The sequence below is a fragment of the Pleurodeles waltl genome, chromosome 11 (assembly GCF_031143425.1).
Source record: "Pleurodeles waltl isolate 20211129_DDA chromosome 11, aPleWal1.hap1.20221129, whole genome shotgun sequence".
In the NCBI taxonomy this organism is placed as follows: domain Eukaryota; kingdom Metazoa; phylum Chordata; class Amphibia; order Caudata; family Salamandridae; genus Pleurodeles; species Pleurodeles waltl.
The window spans coordinates 952156574-952176578 of record NC_090450.1 but is presented as its reverse complement, the minus strand read 5'-3'; the positions used below and the strand labels follow the sequence as shown (position 1 = coordinate 952176578).

The 20005-nt window shown below is 44.3% G+C and overlaps 1 protein-coding gene across 1 annotated transcript in view; it reads right to left on the bottom strand.

Moving 5' to 3' along the window:
* Positions 1-902: 902 nt before the first annotated feature.
* Positions 903-20005, bottom strand: part of LOC138266396 (glutathione S-transferase theta-1-like) — a 35457-nt gene continuing 16354 nt past the window's right edge. The window contains exon 5 of the mRNA XM_069215166.1: positions 903-2646. Within this exon, the coding sequence (XP_069071267.1) occupies positions 2452-2646 (195 nt within the window). The 3' untranslated portion in view covers positions 903-2451. The remainder of the gene's footprint in view (positions 2647-20005) is intronic.

The window sequence follows — 20005 nt, the reverse complement described above, 5'->3', positions numbered from 1 at the left end:
GCAGAAGGAGACAAAGTAAAAATTAAGGGCAAGGCCAGAATATACGAGTCGGCCATGTCTGGAGGGGCTGAGCATCTTAGCTGCACAGACAGGGCGTGGAACCCCAGCAGCAACAGAGCCCACGTTCAACTTAGAGAAGTGAAAAACTGAAAATAAAGATTCCTGGGCTACAGTGCTTCAAATGCAACAAAGAGGTGAAGTTAATGTTTTCAATGAACTTTAAAAAAGCAGATGGACATAGTAATCCCATTCTTATTCTGTAACCAGCGTCAGAATGATAGCTCTCTCGAACAAGTTTGTGGTATCATATGCTACTCCAGTGGTTTCCAACAAGTGGTTCGGGGACCCCTGGGGGTCCGCGACTGCTTAGAAAATTTAAATATATTAACAGCTTGGTCCCCAGCTTTCAATATCGACTCAGAGGGGTCCCCCTATTCCAGCAATGATTCAGTGGAGGTCCCCAGGTTCCAGTAATGGTATAGTGGGGGTCCACAGAAGTCAAAAGGTTGGGAACCATTGTGCTACTTAGTCATAGGGGCGGTGCCAGATAAATCTCAGTATTGATCCAGGGATCTTGTACGGGTACAATAAAAAACACAAATGACAACTTGAAATCAATGTATTATAGATGCAAAGCTCAAAAGTATTGAGGGTGTGTGGGCTTTTACACCTGTGACCATCCACCAAGAGGTTTGATTTCCACCAAACATTAAATTTTCTGTATAGTGTTGAGTGGGCTCAGTGGGGGCAATTCAGGATCACATTCTATTTTAACGTGCATTGGTATTCAACTGTGTTCGGGTATAAGTGGGTACCATCCATATCTAGGTTGTTTTAATAACACTTAAGCTGTGTTTGAAAGGACTTTAAAAAATAAAACACAACACTTCGGGAAGCATGCATACAGTGCAACTAGCGTTTAATTCAAAATAGTATATAGCCAAGCAAAATCAAAAGATAACTGTCATTTCAACTGCCCAGGGCTCTTCCTAGAAGCGGTCAGTAGAAGCTACAAGCTAAAAATCCATGGAAAATCAAAACAGTATACACTTTTTTTCAATACAAGTCAATGCATGTGATAGAAACGTTCTAATTTCAGCAAAACATTATCTAATGTGCAGGTATCAGTACCTTCCACCTCATGGATGTGCAGGATGGCCTTGAAGGGGAGATATCATTTATATCATTTGCTGAGGCAATGAAAAGTTTGAGAGTCATACAATGTCATGGAAAGCGTCAAACAGAAGACAACATTCATATTTGATTAATAATGGATCCATCTGTAAACATATATATAGTTGTTAGCAATTCTCTTTATTTGTGTAAATGAATATAAGATTTAGATAACGTATAACAATGTTTTCATAGGTTTCATGTAAGCAGCTAAAGGAATGGAGGAACAGACAAATAAACCACATATTGTGTCAAAGTGGAACCAATATTAATATACAAATCTTCAGTTCTCAGTCAACAGCACTTTAGTAGACATCATCATACAATTCTAAACACTCAGAGCAAAAACTACAGACACCTAGCATACACACAATAACTATTCTGGCAGAGACTAACACTTTCAAATCTTTTTGGATCAAAAAATTTCACCCAGGAAAAAGCAACATCATTAGGTATTTTTGCTGTTTTTCTGAATTTCCATCATTTAATAGTATTAGATAAAAAAAACAAATCAATTGCTAGATAGAAGTTTACTCACCACTAAAACTAGTAATCGCAACTGAATGGCAAGGCACAAAAGCCCACACATTTTCAATGTTTCTATGTCTTACATCTCTAATATGTGCACAGCGGTTTAAGGGACTTGTGTAGTTGGTCACACAATGGCACCCTAGAGAAAGCCACACGTATTGGTTCCAATTACTTATGTTAATGTTTCCCATCCTGGACTTACCCCATGTTCACTAAACAATCCTTGGAACTGTGGTCTTGCTGAACGTAACTACACCACTTCGACCATAAGTACAATTAAAAAGGTTATGACAAAGGAAAGCTAAGGACTGGTACCAAGTTGTGTCTCAATGCTGCAGTGAGGGTGCCTGCCCACAGGGTCTAGAATTAAGGACTGGGATGGGAGGAGTTACCTTTGCCTAAAATATCTTGATACCTTGTTAGAAGGACTGGTTTGGAGAAGATAAGGAGCAATGGATGTTACTTCTGCCTGGCCCAGAAAGCTACTCAGTCCCATGCAGAAGTCTACAATCAAAGACCTCTTTAATGTGTGCTGCTTAGATTGCCAGCCAGGCACAGGGGGTGTTCATATGTGGGTGTTCCTACATGCATAACATGGAAAGACCGTGTTGTGCATGTTTCTATTCTGTGCCTTTCTGGAATGATCCAATGTCCTCAAGTGAGGTTTGTGACTCAATCACCAGTGTCTGCCTCCTCTGGCTATGCTTCGCTGACTTGGTTGATTCCTTCTTTAAAACAACTGTTTTTTTACATATAACGGAGGAGTACGGCCTTCATTGCGTCAGCAACAGGGGGGCTTAGGGGTTCCTTCTCATTCCTAAAACTCAGGATGTTCTTGTGCGCCTCTTGGAAGAGATCTGCTCCCAGGGCTGCTTCCACTCGCTCATGCCAGGCATCCACCTTCGGGCGGTCTTTGAAGATGTCCACACCAGAGACAACAGTCTGCATAAAAAACAAGCAGACATGAATTCTGGTTTAGGCCTGCAGGTTAACTCAATGTTGCTGAATTGCAAGCATAACCTACAAGCGATTCCTCAAGTTTGATAAAATTAGTATCAATGGGGTAACAATAATACGTATTATTTTGCCACGTAGGGACAGTTAACTGGTGGTCTGTGCACTCTATGTGATGGTCAGTTATAATAATTACTACAATAGTCATTGTTGTATTCCAATACACCCACTTCTGATGAGTGTATTTTGGACCTGGAGAACAGCACCATGCTAGCCACCAGAACTACCTCTCTTCATCACCTTCATTTTGCTTGACTTCCAATGCAGTCAATTTAAATCAATTGAAATGTCTAGTTTATTAACTGTTTCAAGAAACCCTATAAACCTTCAAAAGAATACTTCACACATCATCAGGATATATCATGCATTGCACAAATTCATCACTTTGCACATACAAATCCAGATATTTTTCAGATCTAGCGAATTAAATCAATTACTTTTGAGAGAATATGCCCAGTCTCCAACAAGACAGCAGATGATGATGAAATAACGCATCTTTAGTACTCACAATTTCTCTACCATGCAAGCAACAATCAGGCCAGGGATTTGAAACAGTACACCACACAGAAGAAAATATGCAAGTGGTATTTTCTTTCAGGTGAGCCGCAAGCTGCTACATGATTGCGAACTACCTATTGTGTCACAAAGAACTGGCGCCTCTTGAGGCCAGTAGCAATCGGATTGGCTGCCCAGTAGCTAATCGGAATACCAACCCGAAAAGAGAGTCTCTCTGACAGAACCAGAAGTGGCCAAATCATGCAAGACTGCACTTTAACCAACTACAACCAGACACTGTATTTAGATCATTCTGATTGGCTCCTCTGCAGTCAGTCAGCACAACCATGGAAGTCAGCACCTCCATGAATCATTATTGGGTCTAAGTTTTTCTGTGGTCAGGCAATGAATCTGTTCCTCATTTTAAACCGTCCACCAGAAGAGCGGATTTTGGCAGTCTATCCCAAACACACTCTGCTGGCAAAAAACAAATAATCAAAGAGGCAGATTCAATAGTATCCACACTTTCTCCCGTTTTTTACCTTTCAATTTACTATCCTGAATTATTTTGTACTTTTAATCAATACGTTCTGAAGGAATGCCTGCATTTGCCCCACAACTGCCTTGAAAAGATTGCATACATTGTGTCTGTCCAGAATTTTTTAAAGTTTTGGACACACACATCCTTAAATCATCTCTCCCTTCCTTAATCTGTCACTAATTGCTGACTCTCCTTAAGCATATATACTTCTTTCTCTAACAATAACCTTTCATACAGTGTTAAGTTACCAAAATCACAACTCATTGATGTCCCAATGGTCTTCATTTCAGAAGATGAAATGTTCAGCTGAGACAACTAGGGCATAAACCTGAAATCTGCAATACTCCAATTTCTGTTCTGTAGCAGGAGTGGTAATGCCCTGATCCCCCTATCCATTTACTTTTATTCCATATGGCTTGCATATATGCATATTTAAGTCTAACATTTCTCACTGTCCCGAGCAGGACAAGTGCACATTGGTGGGCAAAATAAGGAGGACACAGCCGTAGAGGACTTAATTCTTCAAGTATCTAGACCCAGTGGCAGTGAATGGTGCACATTCTACACTGAAAGTTGGAACTATACGTCAAAAGTCACTCACTCAAACAAGAGTGCTTAGACCTCCATCTCTGTTACTGCAGATTCCTTTATTTTCTACAAATCTGCTAACTTTTGACTTACTTTTCTTCTGAGCATAGGCGCTTTGGAGAAACCATCAGGCAATACAAGGAGCTATATAATTTGACTTATGCCATGGGGTCACTGTCGGAGTGGGACCTCCTAACACAGCTGCATTGACCAACTGAATTCATGAAGGAGCTTGCACGTGTAATTGAAAGCTACATGGGTGCAATGTAACTATGGCTGTGTGACGTCGCAAAGCCTGATGGCTCAAACATTCTTGCAATCTTTTTAATTCATTTGCTTTGCTAATTTCAAAGCTGATGAGTTTTGTAACTTAGAAAAAGAAACCTCAACAAAGGGAGCTCCAAACTCCAGGGAGAGTTTTCCCGTAGTTGTGCAGGGCTGAGGGTAGCCAGTCCTGGGATACGTTCTTGGTGGCACCACTCCACCTCTGTACCCCTGTCTCAGAAGTCCTAGGATGCAGCTTCCAGGATGAAGGTTCAGACAACACGGCCCACAGGCCGCCATAGTGTTTCCCAAATGCCACTGAGATGACGGCATAAGATGATATTGCAGCCTCGTCCCATCACGTTGCAGCGCATACATAAAATTTAACTATGCTGATCTTCAGAAATGCAATAAACTTCATACTTTTTCACACAGAATTTGCCCAAATATGCAGGTAAAATTAAATATTTAGCAAGCACTAATTGGGATCTATCAAAGAGAAGTTTGCTCTGTGTAATGAGCCAAAGCTGTACTCCATTTGTCATGCAGAAAGCTTAGGGCTATGGTTACACATGTTGGCGTCAAAGGAAGCTTTGTGAGTAATGTGAGGGTGAGCTGTTAATTGCTTCCAATACAGGAACACTCATAACAGAACCTTGCAAATAAGAGGTGCAAAGGCACGGAGTATTATTCAGTTCACAGATATTAAGATCACCCAGGTTAAAGGTATATGATGTAGGCACTAATACTCTGCAGGGGTGTGGAATTTATTAAAATATCTACTTGTCCAGGGGACAGGTTGCTTCTCAAATCTACTTGTCCTGTAAAAAGATCTACTTGTCCCTTTGGTGCCATGTAGTGTGGCGACAAATTATGGCAGCAATTAATAGCCTCTCTGATTATGCCAGGGCTACTACCATAGTAGGGCTTGAATACTTGCAGTTTCAATTCCTACTGTAGCAATTTCCTTATTTGCCACCTTTCTGCAGATCTGCATACTGGGGCTGGAGGAAGCAGTAAGCAATAGTTCCAGGGCTGGAATGCCTTTGAGTCTTCAAGCCTACTAACCTGCATGTTTTAAAGATTTTTACCAGCTTCTCTCGAATATTTTCCCATAATAAGAAAGGTTGGACATTTAATCCGGACAATAGCAGAATTAGAACTTCTTTCAGAGTTGGGAAGAAAGTGGCTGGAGGGAAAATGAACTTGCAAATGCTTAATAGATTTTCACATGAGCAAATCTACACATCGTATTTACCCATGCTAAAATACAGTTCACAAATATTTTACAGGGGTACGACATATACCATGGGTGCACTTTTGTGACTTTCTTTAAAAATTTGGGGCCACATGTAGGTAGGTTCAGATTTGTGACCTGCAAATTGCGAGTCTCACATCCGAATGTAGGATGGTGTCCTTGACACCATCTGTGATTCGCAAGGGCTTCGCAAATGCCCACCTCATGAATAATCATGAGGTGGGTCGCAATTTGCGACCCCCTCGCGAATGGTGGCCTGCTGGAGCCAGCAGACCACCATGCCTGTGACTGCTTTTCAATAAATCAGTTTTTTTTTGTAATGCAGCCCGTTTTCCTTAAAGGAAAACAAGATGCATAACAGCCTGCTCTGAAAAAATGTTTACAGTGACATTCACAATGGGGAAGGGGTCCCATGGGGATCCCTTCCCTTTTGTGAAAGTGTTAGCACCCATTTGAAATGGGTGCAAACTGCGATTGGTTTGCGCCCGCGTTCACGGTCACAAAACAATCCTACATTGCACTGCGAGTCGCAATTATGAAGGGAACACACCTTACTAATTGCGAGTCGCAAACCCGTTTTGTGATTCGGTAACCAGGTTACTGAATCGCAAAACTGGGTTTGTGCATCGCAATGTGCTTTTTGCATGTCGCAAACAGCGAAAGTCGCTGTTTGCGACATGCAAAAAGCTACCTACATGTGTGTCTTGGTCCCTAATTAGGTCTGGTGTGAACAAAGACATTTAGTTTTGATTAAACTTCTATTTCTCTCTCTTTCGGCTGGCTTTACTGTGAGTGATCGCATTCTGCTCTTCCACAAGGAGCATATTGCCACACAAAGTAGTTTTGTTCAGTGTCAGGAACTACAGTGGCAATCAGTGACGTAACGAAACTGGAGGGTGCCCCTTTGCAAAGAACATGGAGGAGCCCCCTCGCCAGACTCACTCAGGGCAGGTGCTGTGCTGAAGGGGCCCCCTGGAGGGCGGCTGCGGGCCTTTGTTATGCTGCTGGTGGCAACGTGTGCTTTTAGAGTTCAAAAACTTTTTGGGGGGGTTTTGCCAGTGCTTGTTACAATGTTGAGGGCCTGGTAGCTCCCACAACAATAAAGTGTTACAAAAGCCATGTCAAAACAAGACACGCATTGATGAAACTAAAAGACTTATAAAAATATGTCAGATCAGTTGGCTTTGTCAGTGTTTGTTTATTTTCATGCTTCCCATAATCGTGTTGAAAATGGTTACACTGATTTTCCATTAGAAATATTTTTGGGAAATACTAGCATGCATCAACACATTTTACTAAATGACACTTCATTTGCATCTAATCAGAGAGCATTCTGGGAGCATTATACTTAGCCTCTTAGCCTAAACTTTTCGAACATGTATGTACACGTATTTTTTTTTGTACTGGAACAAACGTCAGTAGTGAAGCGTGACCTCAAAACATTTATTTACAGCACTCACTCTAATAATGAAGACTTTCAAATAATGAACCATAAATACAAGTTTGCACAGCATTATCTTTTGGAAACACATTACCTCAACTGCAGAGAGTTCCACGCTCTGTAAACAGGCAGCCAAAGGGTTTGTGCTGCAGGGGGTTGGGCCTACTTGTCCCAAGGACAAAACAAACATAAAAACTTGTTGCCCTTGACCCCAAACAAGATGGAATTCCACATCCCTGCTCTGACCACAGATCCCCTGACAAGTTCACAACTCAAAGTAGGGATTTTTAGCATGAGACATTTTGTTTACTTACGGGGGGCTTAGAAAGCACCCATTGCCTACCATTGGTTGGCCGAATTATCACTCTTTATCGCACTTGCCAACTTGTGAAAAGGAATCAATCTTCACTTTTGTTTCTAGTGTTTGTCCCTCCTCTGGAGCATGGCTCAAATACTTGTTTCCTACCACTGCTCCCATAATTCGGCACCAAATGATTTCACTTTGTCTAAACACTTTATTAGAGTACTTGTGTATTCCAGCAGTCTCCCTTATGTACTCGCCCCCCTTAGTGCTTCAGGCCCTCACCCTCCCCTCCTCCATGTTTCTTTGCCCTCCATGTTACTTTCCCCCTTTCTACTGTCGGTGTTGTTGCATTGCTGTACAACAGGTCTGTTTGCTGACAGATCCAAAAACTCTCCAATGGAAGCAGTTCGCCTTTGTTGTGAGTTGTGGACGGTTCTTTTGGATTCTAATTTCATTGCCTTCTCTACAGCAAATGTTTTTTTCGTAAATGACTTCTCAAGCATGAATCATGCTAGGCTGTGATGTAACTGAATGCAGTGTGAGAATTATGAATTATTTGGATGATAAATGTACTGAATACTCTGAAATTATTGTATATTTATAGTGTGTTGCCATTTTCCTTGTTTGGCCACATATTGGACTCTATTTGCTTATCAGGAGCACCGTGAATTCAACTTCCACACCAAGCACGTTGAGAATACATTCATGTCTTCTGAACAAACTTTGATATAAATGTCTTTACATTATATTTTCTCGTTTACATGGTCATTCTTATTCACTCATTGCATTAAGACGTATTAATTATATGATGTGACTTACTAAAATTCTTGAAAGTGAGATTCTGATGGACGCTGTTGCTGTATACAATATGTAGCAAGATGGTCAGTCTGGCCCAGATTCAAACACACGGTTAAGTTTGCATTAAGATGTTAACCCCATTATTGTGGAGGGCATGACCTGTGCACCCCTCAGCATAAGTTCCGACTCCCCCAGAGCACACTTTACTGCAAAACCTTTTTTTTCTCTCCCCAGGGGAAAGAACAGCCCAGTAGACAAATGGGCGATACATCTTTACTCCCAGTGAAGGTAATGATCCTGCCCTGATCGCCGTCCATTGAAGGGAAAATTCTACTAGACACCAGGAAATATAAAAATACAGAGTGGAGGACCTCAGGATTTGAGCTGACTATTCCAGGTGCACATATTAGTTAAGGCTCTTCCCTTCCCTGGGGGAGGAGAGGGAGGTTGAGTGTGACCCTCAACCTCTTCTCCCTCTGTCATGCAACCCCAGGAAAAAGAGAAGCCCACTAGATTCCAGGGATGGCACCATGGAAACAAGTTGATTGAAGTTTGCATCCAGAGACTAACTCTGCTTCCAGAGAATCTACAGAGAAGTACCTCTAGAATGGAGAAAGTGTAGAGCCTCTCCGTTCCATGGGTGTCTCTTCTGAAAAGACTCCACCTCAGGCATTACTCTACCCAGCCCCTAATCTCAGTACAATGTAGGGATTGTGGGAACAGATAGCCTTATTCAGATGTGCCTTAATGTATTTGTAGCAACAAACTGATTGAAAGGACTGAATGGTAAATGTACCTAGTTAGCTGGTTGTGACTTCACCCTACCAGGGATACGAATAAATGTGTCCTCCCTTTCACCCACCAGTTTATTTTCAGAGAATAAACAGAGCCTAAAGGCTTTCATGCTTGGGCATCACGGCTAAGCCATGAACCCAGAGCACAGGATCTGTTTTGACCTCCACCCAAACCTACAAAGGAATTGATCCCCAAACTACCCCAGTGGAAGGGAAAGACCAGTAGATTCCAGAGATCTATTTGAGGCCAACTAGCACCAATCGAAGACACGCAGATACTGACAGGGCAGACAGCACTATTTCTGGGTGAGCCCCATTATAAAGTGGAGAGTCCCCTGTTCTGAACGGAGCGTCTTGCATACTGATGCCTCAAAGTTGCTCTGCACAGAACAAAACTCTGCACTTTTCTTTGGGTGCTATACTGCATAACACAGCCTAGGGTGCTACAATTTCCCCCTAGAGATAAACGAAGGGCAACTACTTGATTTGGCCTCCTGTCCTCAACTAGAGGGAACACTCTGAGGCACAACTCATGAGCAACTGCTTAACCTGTTTGTGGCTAAGGGGTTGCTCATGAGTTGCCCCTATGCCAGGGGGCGCTTCCCAAGAGAAAGCCGCTGTATGTTAGTAGGAAGAGAAGAATCTGTTCTTGGGATTCATTGTCTTGTTCCATAAATTTTGGAAAGGTATAGCTGCAAACAGGAGAGCGTCTCCTTGTGCCGATGCCTTTCCTTTTTATGTGAGAACTTGGATGGTATAATTTAATCCTCTTTTCTGGCAAGGAACTCTTGTTAGGGAATAGTCTGGGTGTAGCTGTTGGAATTCAGCCACAAGCAGCGTAGAGGTAAGAATTCCAGCTTGGGGATGACAATCCTGTGGCAACCCCCAAGTAAGGAGTCCTATCAGGTAAAGGTGAATTAACTTTTATTCCATCCCCATTTACACAATGAGTTGTTCTGTAATTTTGTTCACATCATTCATTCTTCTTGCAATTTGTATGTAGAAATTAGATATGGCCTAGCAAAGTTTGTGTGTTACGCAGACCTTAAATCTAATAATGGCAAAGTCCCCTGAGTCAAGTCAGCTACTGAGTCAGCATCTTAGGATCGGGGTTCCGATTCTGGAAATTTTCTATTGTACAAGTTCGTCAGATGATAACTATATTTCACGTGAAGGTGAAAAATATGTCCAGGAAACACAGCAAGACAGCAGGTATCTTGCTTGAAAAGCACAACATGTGCCACTGATGGGCATCAGTGTCGCAGCACAAGCCGTAGTTGACGGAGGTGCAGTGCATAGCACAGCTAGGGTGCTCACTTTGCAATATTCACCAATATGTTCCAGCCTATACTTCTTACCTATACTAGATGTGCTGGTCGTAAAGACAATCCACAATTTCTTAGCCCTTTAACATTTCCCAATTTTATGTTGACTAAGGGCTCCTTAAGGATATTGCGCAGCAAACTGATTTACATGCGGAACAGTTTCTAAAGCGCCTGATGGCACTCGGGCATTGTACTGCAGGACACACCTTAGAATTCCCAATTCACAGACTGCTGAAACATTTCTAAGGCTTTACAATACTCATGGGAATAGTGTACAAGTAGCCAAACAGTACTTTCCTACCGATATGTCAAGCAAATCTTTGCAACACCCATCTTCCAATCATGAGCCATAAATGTTTTTTTGATTCAATATATATATTCTTCATTACAAATGCAACTCTGTAGAACTGCCACAAAACCATACTGAGCATGACAGTTCACAACTTAGCCTGGTCTTGAATATACATCTGCAAACTTTGCTGAGGTCTACAATTTAGAGCAGAATACAGCTGTGAATAAATTGTTCATCTTATTCGAGGGCCAGTTGTTTTTTACACAGTACCTAGTCAAAGAGGACATGTATAAGTTGTGAAAGAGTTCCACTGGGTACACATACAGTCATAGACTCCAGTATAAACCATTCAGGTTGCCCTTCCTCATTAGGGATTAGTGAGGTGACTGGGAGGAATCTTGCTCGTTCTCTACTTCATAAATGTTAAACTTTATGTAGATCATTTCTATCCAGGAATATCACCCTCCAAAGAATTTTAAAGCATTTGGTTCAATTCAAAGCGATGGAAAAGGTCTACTACAGTGTGTTTGTACAAAGCTGAAAAAAGGAGTGCAATGGCTTGGGTTGTGACGAACTGCTAGTCTTAGAATACCGTAACAGGTGTGATGTCCATGTTCTTGCTGCAATTTATGGTGTGAGCATGTCTCCTGAAAGGAGTTTTGTGGTCATTTGGTAGAAATACATGATCCCACCATATTCCTGATTACAATATGCACCCTGTGGAGTAATTAAACTAACTAGATGCTTCAACCATACAAGGAGGCACATTAAACCAAAAGTCGGCTGTCCACCTGATGCGTGTGGCAGTGCACAACACATAGGTTGTCTGTCATTAGTCTATCCATAGAAAAAATGCCCTTCCTTGACTTCGAGCAAGCAAATGTCAAGAATCCACTGTTGCAGAAGCAGCAGACTCCAGTACGTCTGTTGCAGAGAATATGGCAAACCTCAAGGATCGGCCGTCTGTTGACTGCATGCCTGCAGAAGACCAGAGTCATCCATGTGGGAATTGGAGAGCTTCTACTCAGCAACAAAAGAGGGAACAGTCAGTAGTATTGTTCCCAGAGCTCATCTACGATGGGCCTCTGCCATCTGATCACTTGCCTAACCTACCTCAGAAGTACATTGATCCAAATGAAAATCTGAAGGGAATCATTTAAAAAAAAAAAAAAAAAAAGCATAATCCATAACTGTTTTCCTTTACAAATTACATCTGAGCAACTCTCTCTGTATTGACTCATGTAAATGGGAACTCATTGGTAATGCTTATGATTGTTTACTGGAGTTATGCTGCTTGCAGCCAGGCCTTTCGGGATGTGCCTTTTATGGAATTCAGAAAGGTCAACCTCAGGAACCCTTAAAGTTAAATTTTAATTATGCTCACTATTTATGGAGAGAGTGTTTAAAGACAGCATTGATCAACCTCTAACCTTCTACCCCACTGGGGAGGACTTTGTATGTTGACTGGCTGTTTCGAGACACAGGGACACTTAGAAACCTAATTCCACCCTGATGAAGATGCCCGTCATGCACAATGGGTGCACTACAAGCAGAAGATAGCTAAGGTCGCACGAGCCGGTCTGTGCTTCAATGGGCCAGGGACCTAGGATGGGGGACCTTTCCCCCTGCTAACCTTGATGTCCAGGAAACCATGTAAGGTAACATTTAAACCCAAGGTCCACATGAAGGCATACTCATATAGTGAAACAGGAGGGTCATTACATCTAGGTACAGCAACATATGGTGGACTAATTACACTTTAACATTTTCACAAGGCCTTTATGTCAGCATCCATATAGTAGTCTACTTTTTCATACTAATTCATAATGAGGCAGACACATTTGATGAAGTCCTTCAGATTCTGCAAAGGCTTAATAAAACATTTTACATACATACCCTCATGTATTCTTTTGTTAACCAAATTGAGCAGCCAGGATATGTACGGCGTTGCCTTTTTTTTTTCCCCTTTCTCTCACTGTTTATATGATCCCTTGTGGAACAAGCCCATTCTTTTGTTGGCAGGGGATCTTGCCAGTGGGGCAAACCATGTCCCTTCCTTCGTCTCACGACTGTGTGTGGTCTCATCTGCATATCCTTTTGGAATGTATTGCTTGCTTGCTGGTGGTGGGAAGTAGCTATAGGTCCCAAATGGACCTGTACAGTTACTTTTCTACGGAGTATTCATCTTTGTTTGAACCTAAGGGTCTTCTTCATAAGCTCTCTTCCATAGGGTAGCAGAGTAGACATCGTCTAGGAGCAAGTACACAAAATTACTTTTTGTTCACGTGACAACCATGGGGAATTCTGAGCTGATTCTGTGCACACCTCCGGTGGAATTTCCACATCTGCAATTGTGGTCTAGTCTACACGTGGCGTCTAGTTTCCCGTTTTTTGCACCGTTACTCACATACAGACAGAACAAACAATCTGATTTCGAGTTTGCTTTATACACAGAAACTGAGAAAATACTGTCTAGTTCCTCAGCACGGGGTGTCTCAGAGAAGTGCAGCGGTTTGAGAGGGTAAGAGCAATTCATTGGGGTGGGGCTAAAGGTGGGGATTAGAGGTGTGATGGTGTTTGTTCCCCACCACACCACATAAAAAATAAATAAAATATTTTTTGAAGGGTTAGGAGGAGACCTGGGGCTCCAGTGTTGTGGAGGGGAACATGCATGTTTTCTGTAAAATTGAGATGCATAAATTATTTTGTGTGGGGAATTTGCATGAGAGCCATCAAGTCTCTGTGCATCTTAATCTGAGTGCATGTGTACATTTTCTCCCTAAATAAACATGGGAAAATACGAGATTCAGCTTCTCCCATGAAAAGTAATTGTAGATAAATATAGATATAAATACCCTTTGGGTAAAGATAAACATGTTTAGAAAACAAGGAGTTTTAAAAGGGGAGTTGCCTGTCAGCTTGCTTCTGCACGCCGGCCTCTTTTCCTTTTGTGTTTTGTCATGGAATAATAGTTGCCTGTAGTTCGCAGTCCTCGCTCAGTGTGTTATCACACAGATCTTCCCACTTTCACATCTGTTCCTGGCCAGTAACCTAGGTGATGGTGTGCCCTTCACCTGAACAGCGGTGCACAAACACTGAGAACCTCCATCCTATTGAATCGAGTGACCTCATTTACAAGTAATCTTACATATCCTCTTACCGCCTTTGAACAGGTAACCGGCTGGTTTGCGTCAAACCAGCGTCGACCAACACCTATATCATGTTCCCACTAGAAAACGAGTGGAGTTGGTTGTTACAAAACAGGTGTCTAAATCCTAACATTGCAAGGAGTTCCTTCATAAAAAAAGTGCTGGTTAAATAATATTCTCCTGCGAACTAAATGCACCAACTACAATGTCACACACCTTAGTCATCCTCTGCATGAAGGGAGAGCTATTTTCAATACAGCAAAGTCTCTGAGGTGCAGAACACTACCATTGCCCCCTCAAAATCCCACTGGGTCACTGTCTTTGAAATGTTATCCAGCGGTCCTACTCTTCTCATAAACAGAGCAGCCAGCATGCAGGTGGCCCTAACAGACGGGTGAGGAAAGAAAGAAAACCTCATCCAGGAGAAGCCAAAGATGACTTCACATAAGGTGTAGCTGCACCATTTAGGACCAGGGAGGTGTGCCCTGTCTGTATCAACCACTTTGTCCTACAGAGAATGCCCTCCAAATGTCCCAGTAACGGTAAAAACACTTCACCTCACATTTACGTAAAATACCCAGAAAGCATGACCGACAGCAAATCTCCTACCAACTCGTGTCCCCACAAACCTCCCCATACCAGTGGCACCACATGTGCAGGTGGGATACGGTGTTAGACATGAAATGGCCAACACTGCAACCGTGCGTGGCCACTGCCAACTTCACACGGTCAGGATACCAAGCAGGACTGTGAGGAGCTCTGGACACGGATGTTAATCCTGCGTTTTTCCCATGATAGTAACTCTCTATGGTTGATAACTCAAGGCAATGGGGACAACGTTAAAGGGGGTGGGGGAGGAGGGGAGAATGGGAGAAAATATAGAAACTGTGGATCAGGGGCGGCCCCTCCAATAGGGCGGAAGTGTGTCGCCCTCCTGCCAGCAGTATCAGCTGCAAAACTTTTACCAAAAAACGATAATAAACTGTGTTTATTATTGTTTTTTTGGGTAAAAGGGGCGGGGCCACGGGGTGAAGAGCAGTCAGGGGGAGTGCACAGCACCCGCCCTCACTGCACATTTATGTATATTTGGCCAGCCATTTCGGGCCGGCCAAACACACATGCGCAGTAGGGTCTCTCCAACCCGGCACTGTGTTGCCGGGCTGGAGAGAGCCTGCTCAGGCTCCCTGTCTGCCTGGAAGCACCCTGGCTGGGTGCTCCCAGCCAATCTTGACGTTGCTTTGAGCAGCATCAGGAATGGCTGCAGGGCATGCTGGGAGCCTGTGCGTGCAGCGGAGGAGGTAAGTGGCTGCTGGTTGCTGCAAGCCGTGACTGCTGCGGATTGAGCAGGCGACTCCTCAGGAGCTTCAGCAGAGCAGAAAGAATACTGGGGGTTTTCACGAGCATCGAGCACAGGCATCCCGGACAGAGGAAGGAGAGGTAAGCTGAAAGCTGGAATGGGAAGACAGGGGTAGTAGCTCGGAGTGTGATTATGAATGCACATGATTATCTGCCAAAATGGTGTGTGATGTAACTAGTCCCCCAGCGACCTGGAAACTGCCAAAGAGCAGAACATGGTGAAGGCGGACGTCCTTGGAAACTCTGAACCTGAGTTCTGGTGCCGGGCTCTCATATCGAAGTAGAAAAGGACCTAGTAACACCTATAAAATGCTGACCTCCTGGTCCTGTGGGTTTGAACTAAAGGCAGAAGGCATAGACACTAAGCTATGCGAGGAAGAACAACACAAATGTGCAGGGACCTAGAATGGGTACAAACTTATCCAGGTGCAAGGAAAAATATTAGGATATATCAGGATGTATTAAAGTCTCCATGGTGTAAAGATAGTGTCATAAAGCAGACTCTAGACCACTAAATTCTACATCCTCCAGATTTTAACTGTCCTGTTTCTAGTTACTCAAAACACTTTAACCTCCATTGCAGAAGAACTGGCCCCTTCAATTGAAAGTCTCAGAAAATTAAGCAAAGAATAGCCCCCAAGTAATTGCTCTAACTGAAATTAACAGTTTTCTAAGCAGAATGAAGATGGTATGTCAATTATTGTCAATTATTCCCAAGAACATAAACTGTTATATAAAACTAAACTATCTGTTTACAAAAATGAGACCTGCATTACATGTTCTAACAGCCACAATAACCAAATTACCAATAACTATTAGTACTGCAGGTAGGGTGTGTGTGTAAAAAAGACATTGCTGGTAACAATGAACGCATGCGCTGCAACCAGGGTGTAAGGAAACGCATCTTTGGCATGGTTACCCCATGACGTTTTGCCTTTGCTGATGCCAAGTTATGATTTGAAAGTGTGCTGAGGCCTGCTATCCAGGCCCCAGCACCAGTGTTCTTTCCCTAACCTGTACCTTTGTCTCCACAATTGGTACACCCTGGCATCCAGGTAAGTCCCTTGTACCTGGTACCCCTGGTACCAAGGGCCCTGATGCCAGGGAAGGTCTCTAAGGGCTGCAGCATGTCTTATGCCACCCTGGGGACCCCTCACTCAGCACAGACACACTGCTTACCAGCTTGTGTGTGCTGGTGGGGAGAAAATGACTAAGTCGACATGGCACTCCCCTCAGAGTGCCATGCCAACCTCTCACTGCCTTTAGCATAGATAAGTCACCCCTCTAGCAGGCTTTACAGCCCTAAGGCAGGGTGCACTATACCACAGGTGAAGGCATAGGTGCATGAGCACTATGCCCCTACAGTGTCTAAACAAAACCTTAGACATTGTAAGTGCAGGGTAGCCATAAGAGTATATGGTCTGGGAGTCTGTCATATGCGAACTCCACAGCACCATAATCGCTACACTGAAAACTGGGAAGTTTGGTATCAAACTTCTCAGCACAATAAATGCACACTGATGCCAGTGTACATTTTATTGTGAAATACACCCAGAGGGCATCTTAGAAGATGCCCCCTGAAAACATACCCGACTTCCAGTGTGGGCTGACTAGTTTTGCCAGCCTGCCACACACCAGACATGTTGCTGGCCACATGGGGAGAGTGCCTTTGTCACTCTGTGGCTAGTAACAAAGCCTGTACTGGGTGGAGGTGCTTCTCACCTCCCCCTGCAGGAACTGTAACACCTGGCGGTGAGCCTCAAAGGCTCACCCCCTTTGTTACAGCACCACAGGGCATCCCAGCTAGTGGAGATGCCCGCCCCCTCCGGCCACGGCCCCACTTTTGGCGGCAAGGCCGGAGGAGATAATGAGAAAAACAAGGAGGAGTCACTGGCCAGTCAGGACAACCCCTAAGGTGTCCTGAGATGAGGTGACTCTAACTTTTAGAAATCCTCCATCTTGCAGATGGAGGATTCCCACAATAGGATTAGGGATGTGCCCCCCCTCCCCTCAGGGAGGAGGCACAAAGAGGGTGTAGCCACCCTCAGGGCTAGTAGCCATTGGCTACTAACCCCCCAGACCTAAACACAACCCTAAATTGAGTATTTAGGGGCCCCCAGAACCTAGGAAGATAGATTACTGCAACCTGAAGATGAAGGACTGCTGGCCTGAAGCCCTGCAGAGAAGACGGAGACACCAACTGCTTTGGCCCCAGCCCTACCGGCCTGTCTCCCCACTTCAAGAAAAACTGCAACAGCGACACGTCTCCCAGGGTCCAGCGACCTCTGAAGCCTCAGAGGACTACCCTGCATCTAAAAGGACCAAGAACTCCCGAGGACAGCGGCCCTGTTCCAAAGAAACTGCAACTTTGCAACAAAGAAGCAACTTTTTAAGACCACACTTTTACCGCCGGAAGCGTAAGACTTTCCACTATGCAACAGAAGCCCCCGGCTCGACCTGTGGAAAACTAACTCTACAGGGAGGACCACCCGGCGACTGCGAGCCCGTGAGTAGCCAGAGTTGACTCCCCTGAGCCCCCACAGCGACGCCTGCAGAGGGAATCCAGAGGCTCTCCCTGACCGCGACTGCCTGCTTCAAAGAACCAGACACCTGGTAAACCCACTGCACCCGCAGCCCCCAGGACCTGAAGAATCCGACTTCCAGTGCAGGAGTGACCCCCAGGAGGCCCTCTCCCTAGCCCAGGTGGTGGCTACCCAGAGGACCCCCCCCCCCTTGCCTGCATCGCTGAAGAGACCCCTGTGTCTCCCATTGAAACCTATTGCGCACCAGACGCCTGTTTGCACACTGCACCCGGCCGCCCCCGTGCCACTGAGGGTGTTCCTTCTGTGCTGACTTGTGTCCCCCCCCGGTGCCCTACAAAACCCCCCTGGTCTGCCCTCCGAAGTCGCGGGTACTTACCTGCTGGCAGACTGGAACCGGGGCACCCCTATTTCCTTTGAAGCCTATGCGTTTTGGGCACCACTTTGACCTCTGCACCTGACCGGCCCGAGCTGCTGGTGTGGTAACTTTGGGGTTGCCCTGAACCCCCAACGGTGAGCTACCTTGGACCCAACTTTGAAGCCTGTAAGTGCTTTACTTACCTGTGAAACTAACAAATACTTGCTTCCCCCAGGAACTGTTGAATTTTGCACTGTGTCCAATTTTAAATAGCTTATTGCCATTTTTGCCAAAACTGTACATGCTATTGTGATGATTCAAAGTTCCTAAGATACCTGAGTGAAATACCGTTCATTTAAAGTATTGTTTGTAAATCTTGAACCTGTGGTTCTTAAAATAAACTAAGAAAATATATTTTTCTATATAAAAACCTATTGGCCTGGAACTGTCTGAGTGTGTGTTCCTCATTTATTGCCTGTGGGTGTACAACAAATGCTTAACACTACCCTCTGATAAGCCTACTGCTCGACCACACTACCACAAAATAGAGCATTAGAATGATGCCACTATCTTACCTCTAAGGGGAACCCTTGGACTCTGTGCATGCTATTTCTTACTTTGAAATAGTACATACAGAGCCAACTTCCTACACAGGGCACACATGCACGCTGCTTCACCCAGAGTAGTCATACGCTACTAGTACTGCAGCTAGGGTGTGTGTGTGCGCATACAAAAAGACAATGCTGTTAAAGCACACAGGTGCTGCAGCCAGGGCACACACAGATGCTGCTTCTTTCAGAGTAGGAATACGCTATTTGCACTGCAGCTAGGGTGTGTGTGTGCACACACACAAAGACAATGCTGCTAACAATGCACGCAGGCACTGCAGCCAGGGAACACACAGACGCTGCTACTATCAGAGTAGGAATACACTAAATGTACTGCAGCTAGGGTGTGTGTGTGTGTGTGTGTGTGTGGACACACAAAGACAATGCTGCTAACAATGCACGCAGGTGCTGCAGCTGGGCTGCTCATGCGCGCTACTACAACTATAGTAGGTATACACTACTAGTACTGCAGCTTAGGTGTGTGGGTGCACAAAAAGAATGCTGCTAACTGCATGCAGGGGCTGCAGACTGGGTGCACAGGCCTGCTGCTACAATTAGAGTAGGCATACACGAGTAGTACTGCAGCTAGGGAGAGTGTGTGTGTACAAAAAGACAATGCTGCTAACAATGCACGCGGGTGCTGCAGCTGGTGTGCACAGGCTCGCTGCTACAATTAGAGTAGGCATACACGAGTAGTACTGCAGCTAGGGATTGTGTGTGTGTGTGTGTGTGTACAAAAAGACGATGATGCTAACAATGCACTCGGGTGTTGCAGCTGGGGTGCACATGCACGCTGCTACAACTAGAGAAGGCACACAATCCTAGTACGGCAGCTAGGGTGGGTTTGCGCACACAAAAAGACAATGCCGGCTCTACTGCAGTAAGTGGGCACAAAGTACTACAGCAGAGATGTTTTAAGGCATGAGTAAAGTCGACGCTGGCCCAGGGCCCAGCCTTTCAGGAAGCCCTTGATACTGCCATCTCTGACCTACAGAGGGTCTTGCCCAGGTGACCTTGAATAATTCTTAAACCATTTTTATATACCTTTTTCCTTTAATTTATTTTTAAAGTCGGTGACCCGTGAGAGTCCATTGCAGACATTTTGCAGAGAAAAGCTGTGTTCATGTGTCACGCGTCATCCACAGAAACGTTTCTTTTAGATTAAAACAGGACCTC